A 7,373-nucleotide genomic window follows, 5' to 3' on the forward strand; every position below is an offset into this window, starting at 1 on the left:
TCCATCACTGTGTCCATTTATTAATCAAAGAAATTTAACTACTATGTTGTTTTAATCCTCATGGAAGAACTTTGTACTTTATTATTCATACATACTTACTTGCAAGTGTGATGTGTCAGAGCAAAGTCCACCAGAGTAAGCACATAGTGTGAAATAATGAAGATGCAATTTTGCTGCTTTTGAGATAGCGTGCTGGAGCTGATTTATTCACCAGGCAAAGTACATCTGTAGAGAATGAACTCATTCATTTGTGTGTGTTTTTCTTTGCCAAGCTTCACTTGAAAGAGGTAAGGTGCCTGCTTAGTGCTGTTTCCCTCAGCTGCTTTCTTAATAATTTATAACACCAAATTCTATTTTGGAAAAAAATACTGACTCAAAAATGCTAAAAGAAAAACAAAGAGCTAAAATAACTCCAGATCCAAGTACAGATTTCCTATAGCTTAGTGGTACTTGTGGGCTAGGTTTTGATTTTAAGTAATTTATACTATAATAATTAATAATAGCAACAATAATAGAAGGTCTCAGGAAGAAAGGTATACGACAGTGGGAAATGCAGGCACAGCAGAACTAAAATGTGTTACGGGAAACCCTGTGCCCAATATCAATGAAGATAATGTTCCAGTTTGTTATGATCCTGCTGTCAAATAAACGGCTTTGCATAAAATAGTAAATTGCATGTTAACAGCAAATCAGAATTACTACCAAGTAGTTTTAGATAGAGTAGAAAATTCTGTTTTGCTGGGTTTCTACATGGTAGGTATAAAAAGTAACTCTCAAACCTGAACTTTATTACACCGATTTATCTTGGACATTTTTTTAAAAATGCGCTGAATTACTTTTCACCCTGGAAAACTGTTTTCTGAATCTGCTGCTATGTCACTAGTTTTATAGGGAATGTGGCTCTGTTGCAACATAAACCACTGTGAAGACAGGTACTAGCCTCTGTAGACTCTGTGCTGATGCTGGCAGGAAATAAGCTCTGACTGAAGAGCAGCTTGCAAGACCTATTTTCTGCCTTTGTCAAAGCCACTGTGGGGAGCTCAGTCCCTAAAAAGAAAGAAATAAACCAAAAAAAAGCCAAAACCAAAACCAAACCAGTTTGGCTAGAGTCTAGGTAAATGTATCCTTTGAGATTATGGGAAACATTTGCTACCCTGATTTATTCTAAGGTCTCCTTGATACAGAAATTCCTGTTTAATCTAGCTGGGATCTCCCTAAGCAAGGACCCCAGGATTTAGTCCAGTAATAGCCTAAGCCTTTTTTTGCTATGTTGGATGGAGCGTTACCAGATGTCTAACCCCAAAACAAGGAGAAAATTAAGGTTGAATACTGCTTCGATTCAATACATTGAACCATTGTTGGTTTTGAAGACGTTGAAAAGTTCTTTTTGCTTTGTTTATTGAGCACTTTTCTTAAAAATCTGATTTAAAGCTGTGACCTATTATTTAAAGCTGTATATGGAAATCAATAAAAAGCATAGTGAAGATGTGCTGAAGTGAGTTCTCCAGTGCACGGAAATATTCCCAGCACTCGGAAAGTAATGTCTTTTAGTACTGTTTGAACAGCAGACAGCAAGCAGAGCCAGTGTCGCTGTTCCTGCCAGTTTGACCCCTGGTGCCTCTGTCTTGCTACAGTTTGGACTTGGAGAATAAGCTAAATTCAATTCTGATAAATATAAGACATGCTGTTTGTTTTGCCATTACATTAATTTCTATGGCTTTTTGTCACATGTACAACTACATTATGTTTCATTGCCTGTCATGGCACAAGCTGACAGAGATGAGAGATGTTCCAAGTGTTACAGTACCATGCTCTGCATCAAAGGAATGACCAGTCAGAAATATGGTGTGAGACACTGGGGAGAGGAGAGGTCATTGAAAGATGGGAGAAGCCAGTTCTGGCAGAGGCTCACTATGTTTCAGTATGCTTCTCCTTCAGGACTTTCATCCTAAAAGTGATAAATCTTCCTGTTTTCAATTCCAGCCTATGTTATAGTTCTGTATTGCTGCAGGAGGACTGACTGGAAGGAAGATGGTGTTGATAAGCTCAGCAGGATTTATTCTGTTCTTGCTCTCTTACTGCTCTGTGTCCGTCAGCACCAAAGAAGCAGTGGTTTTGGCTAATGCCCACCTTCTCCCTCAAAAAGGCTATGAGAGCCTGAGTAACATCAATGAAAAAGGTACTCCTGAAGAGAGTGAGTGATGGGATGCATGATGTGTTTTATTTTACTGCTTGGCTATAACACTTTTCAGCCAACATATTTGAAAGTTAGCCCTGCAATAATACTTTGCAGTATGAACGTGTCCAGCCACAAAGTCCAGACTCTTTAAAACCCTTGCTCAGCTGCCATCTCATTCAAGACAAATTAACAGTTCTTTTGTAAAAAGATATTTTGTAGCATTTGAAGACTTGTTCTTAGGACAATCACATCTGATAGGTACCTAAATCCCTTTGGTATCTATTATTGAGGCAACCCTTTGCCTATCTAGCTTGCATGATCCATCTTGGTCCATTTTCTAATATATTTATCAGAGTAGATCCCACATAAAATGGACACAAAAGGAGTCGTGGGATTGATTAATTTTCCTCCTCTGACTGACAGCACTTGAGAGTATATAAAATTCACTTTCCAAGTGAATCCTGTATCAATCAGCCTAAATTGTTTTCTCATTATCTGTCTATAGAAGTTGTTCTATTTTGCGTTAATAATATGCACTGAGAAGGGCAAACACAAGTGCCACTGTATATTTCACAGGCTTGGATATCACTATATAAATCACTTAATCATTCTATAAAATCGTGAGATTTGATTTGGAATCGGGCTATGTCTACCTAGCAAATGTTCTAACAAGTAGTGTACAGAATCATGTACACAGTTTGCTCTTTCAGGATATTTTATAATGTCATGCAGAGAGTATTGATATTTAAAGGATTCTATTCATGGCTGTAGATTCTATTAGGCAATGAAAGGCACGAAAGAAAGACCTTGCCAAGCCTATATACTCATGTAAACCTGTCCTGAGGTACCAATAAACTTCTGAATATCAAATATAAAAGACTATATTTAATACAACACCAATACTATGAATAATACTGCTTAACAGGTTTAGTACATCTGGACTTCTAAAAAGCCTATGATACAATACTTCATACAATAGTCAATCAGAGAAGGTAAGGTTACATTACAATTTCAGTAGAGATTGAAAAGAAAATTACAATGACTTTGGTAGAAAAATAAACCATAAATTCAATGGGAAGATTGGAAGCATTTACTTAAAAGTCATCTTTTCAGTATTCTAGTTAAGTATACTGATGCAAAAATAGGAATAGACTGATAAAATTCAATGATAAAGTGAATTAAAGAAATGCCAGTACAAAGAATCAGAATATTACACAGGAAAAAAAAGTCAGACATTCTCAAGTAATACCACTGGGACAAAAAATAAAGTACAGAATTTCAGGTTTTACTGCATGGTGAGGACCTTACCAGTTACAAGAAGCCAAAGACCAGACTCTAGATTAAAGGAAAATAAGCAATACAAACACAATCCTAGCATATATCAACAGAGATTTTTAATAAGACTTGGAAGAAGCAGTGGCACTATACAAGGCCATTTGCAATACTGTGCGTAAATTTTACCTACATTCTACAAGATAATTTGCAGTGAAGAGGTGCAGAAAAGGTACTTAGACAATTAAGGAACAGAAGATTTATCTTACAGTAAATAATATAAGAACTTACTTATCTGAGCAGAATTTGCCCTAAGAAAACAAAGGCGTTAGGGTTTATTACCCAGGAAGAAGCACTATTTAACTAAAGGATAATGTGACAAGAGAAAGAAAAAGATGGGCAGTGGATATCAATAAAATTAGACTGGAAACCAGGCAAATATTTTTAATGGAGTAATGACAGTTATTGAAGTCTACAATACTTTCCAGTTGGAAGAGAAGAAATGTAGTAATTCTGTGAAGAAAACGGCATAATTCTCTACAGGACTGGTAGTAGATAAAATAGTCATCCATGGTCTCTTTCTCTTTCCAAAAAGGCTCCTGCCTCCCCACCCTCACCACACTAACCAAACTGTTTTGTGTACTTTGGATCTGTTGGTCAGGAGACCAACAATGAGATGGTTAAAGTGTCTCTCTCACGAGAGACAATGCGATTGACTCTTTTCAGAGTCTGTTTTTCTGTTCAGGAAAATAACGTGTTCAGTAGAAAGATTAGCAGGGGGGCTCTGGTCAGTGATTTGCACAGAGAAGAGTTGTTGGGTTTTTCTGAGCTTTTAGTACAGTTTTTATAGTTGAAAAAATTTTTCCTTAACTGCTTTTTAGAAATTCTTTTGGGGAAAAAAAAGTTAGGACAACTTGCCATAGTTCACCATGCCATGCCATGCCATACCATACCATACACCCTACCCTACCCTACCATACCATACCCATTACCATACCACACCATACCATACCATTACCATTACCCTTTATCAATGAATACATGGCATACTTATTGGAATTTAATTCAAGTATGTTACTGATGCCTGATGTATAATTTGGTTAAAGAGAAATTAGTTTCTCATGCTAGTAATTAAATATAATGGTCCGAGATATGGCTCAGGGAATTGCCAACTTGTTGACTACTCAAACAGGAAGAACACAGGAGGGAAAGGAAATTTTGGCTTTTCAACCATATTTGTCATAAATTCAAAATCACACTTCTCTTGTATGACAGGGTAACAAACCCCTTTTTGAATTTCTGAACGTTTCCTGCATGTTCTGCTCAAAATCTTCCTCCTTTAGCTGAGTAGGTACCCACAGGCTGGGATGAAGTCAAAGTCAGCTTCTAGTGAGAAGGTAATCATTCATTCTATCTAAAAGCCAGAGTTCCATATCTAAAATTTACTGTTTGAACAGAAATTTACCTTTTTTTTTTTTTCCTTACTCAGACTATCCAAGGGATTGTTTTGAGATTTTTCAACTCTCCAAAGGAAATTTCAGAGATGGTCTTTACATCATCCAACCAAGTAAGGACCCAATTGTCGTCTCTTGTAATATGCAGGATGGTGGCTGGACAGTAATCCAGCACATTACAGCCAACAGTACAGTTGACTTCGATAGGACCTGGCAGGATTACAAATATGGATTTGGCTCCGTTCATGACAACCACTGGTTAGGAAATGAGTATATGCATCAGTTAACTAGCAGTTCCGTGCGATACATACTTGGAATTAAACTTGTAAACCTAAATGCTGAAATAAAATGGGGACAGTATGAACCGTTTGTTATTGAAGATGAAGAGTCTCAGTACCGAATCAGGGTTGGTCTATACAAAGGCAATGCCACTAATGCTCTGACCCTGGACACAGAAGCTTATCTCCATGACAACCAGAAATTCACCACCAAGGACAGAGACAATGACAATTACTTTCAGAATTGTGCAAAACTGGAACACAATGGTGTTGCTGGGGGAGGCTGGTGGTATGATGCATGTGCTGGAGCAAATCTAAACCGTAGAAATGTAATATACTGGCAAAAGGACTGCAACAAGCAACGCTTGTGCAAGTTTGCATGGATGATGATCAAACCCATTGCCCACAACGTGTCATACCCAACCAAGTCCTGTCCGTGTCAGAAAGTTGAACTGTAGATAAGCCATGTGTACTTTGAAAGAAACATGTAAGAAACTTTGTCCAGTGACTGAAGTTAGCTCACAATGACTGAATGATCACACTAAGTAATCATGACTGAAAGTTTAATTTTGGCCTGTGCAAGGCAAATGATAGCATATGGTGCAGTACTGGACTGGGACGTAGACATCTGCCAACCACACAAATGAAAATTTACTGTCAGAAACAGAGGCCTCTGCCAGAAAATTTAAATAATGAATTTCACAATAGTTTAGCCATAAGACAATGTTTCACAATAGTTTAGCCATAAGGTATGAAATTCAGGATATTATGTCTCATTTTGTTCCAGTATGAATGTTCATGGTTGATCTCCTATAATTGCACATCTTCACATATCACGCAGAAAGGCAATTTCCAGTGAAGTACCTGCATTTGTAAAATGCATACTGGAGAGTACTGTGTACCATGGGGCAGGACCAGGCCTCTCTTTTTGACCTTTAATGAAAGGTATTTTAATATATAAAATTGGAATTAGGCTCATCTCCCATGGTTTCTTCTCCCCTTCATTGTCTCTTCTTTTTTCTCTACTTTGTAATGATCCCATACACAATGAGGTATTCATCATAGGCTTTTATTTTCTTCTTTTTAGAGCACCCAGAGCTAATGGGATCATCAGCTTTCCCATTTAAAGCTACTAATGCAAAGCTTACAAGTCCTTTGAATTTTCCCCCAAGAAACTCAGTGAACACAATTTTTAAAAGATCAAACTGATTTAGCGATTGTTTAGTTATTACTCCTTTTTTCCCTGGATATTACTCCACTTCGTTTACCATGTTCTGACTGTTGCTTCTGCCTGTTCCATGACGTGCTTCAGCTTTCTCCTTTTTCAATACCACTGTGAGAAAAGAAGACTGTTGGCTTTTCATTTACGAGCTTCAGTTGTTTTGGCATTCAACCTTGACATTCCTTAAACACTGCCTTTTTTCTGATTACAAAATGAAGAGAGAACCTTTACATTTTATGATAAATTCATCCTTTAAAACTAATAAATTAAAAAACCCAAAACAACCCAGTTCTGGTAACCTTTTATAGCTCTTTGGGTTACTTCACACATTTATAGTTGAATGACAACTAAAGAGTTTTCATTGTTGCATTATACAAAATGTCAGGATAATAATCACAATATCTTGTATGTTTTCTTAAATATTTCAATTACAGAAACTCAATCAACAGATACTAACAAACTCCTGCTTTTTAATTTAAAAAATGGAATCTCATCATTTCCATGCAAATAAACTGTACTGTGTTGTGAGAAGACCAAGACTGCCAGGATTACTTGAGAAATTAATTGGGAAGTGGTAAAGCCAATAAAGCAATTTTTGTTTCTTACAATGTATGACAACATTTTCATAAAGAAATGCAGATATGTTATGTGGGCAAGGCCAATATAGCATATGCATCTATTTTGCAGAATCAGATTTTTTTTTGACCCTGAAATTGTTTTCAAAGACAGAATTGTGATAGGGGAAGAAATGGACAGTAGCTGAATGGAGTTTATGTCACTGAGTGAATTTAATGTGGATTCTGCTTCAATTCTGTCAGGATGCCTCCAAAGTTGTAAAGAGGATACTTAAAAGTCACCCAAATGCTGGCAGTCTCCTGTGGCTTTTATTCAAATTCCTGGCCACAAAACCAAACTCTCATACACCTTCCAAAAATGTGCTTTGAATAATCTTGACATGGAGGCACACA

The 7,373-nt window shown here is 36.9% G+C and overlaps 1 protein-coding gene across 1 annotated transcript; it reads left to right on the forward strand.

Moving 5' to 3' along the window:
• Nucleotides 1-1,922: 1,922 nt before the first annotated feature.
• Nucleotides 1,923-5,901, forward strand: LOC138720668 (fibrinogen-like protein 1-like protein). The gene is made up of 2 exons (XM_069857018.1): nt 1,923-2,179; nt 4,941-5,901. Exons 1-2 carry the CDS (start codon nt 2,032-2,034, stop codon nt 5,639-5,641), a joined length of 849 nt encoding a protein of 282 aa, XP_069713119.1. The 5' UTR covers nt 1,923-2,031; the 3' UTR covers nt 5,642-5,901.
• Nucleotides 5,902-7,373: the final 1,472 nt, after the last annotated feature.

Source organism: Phaenicophaeus curvirostris, chromosome 5, assembly GCF_032191515.1.
Source record: "Phaenicophaeus curvirostris isolate KB17595 chromosome 5, BPBGC_Pcur_1.0, whole genome shotgun sequence".
NCBI classification, from domain to species: Eukaryota; Metazoa; Chordata; class Aves; order Cuculiformes; family Cuculidae; genus Phaenicophaeus; species Phaenicophaeus curvirostris.

Coding starts and splice junctions, on each gene's coding strand:
- LOC138720668 (XM_069857018.1), top strand. CDS start 2,032: ATGGTGTTGATAAGCTCAGCAGGATTTATTCTGTTCTTGCTCTCTTAC. Junction 2,180..4,940: donor GAGTAACATCAATGAAAAAG/GTACTCCTGAAG, acceptor TTCCTTACTCAG/ACTATCCAAGGGATTGTTTT.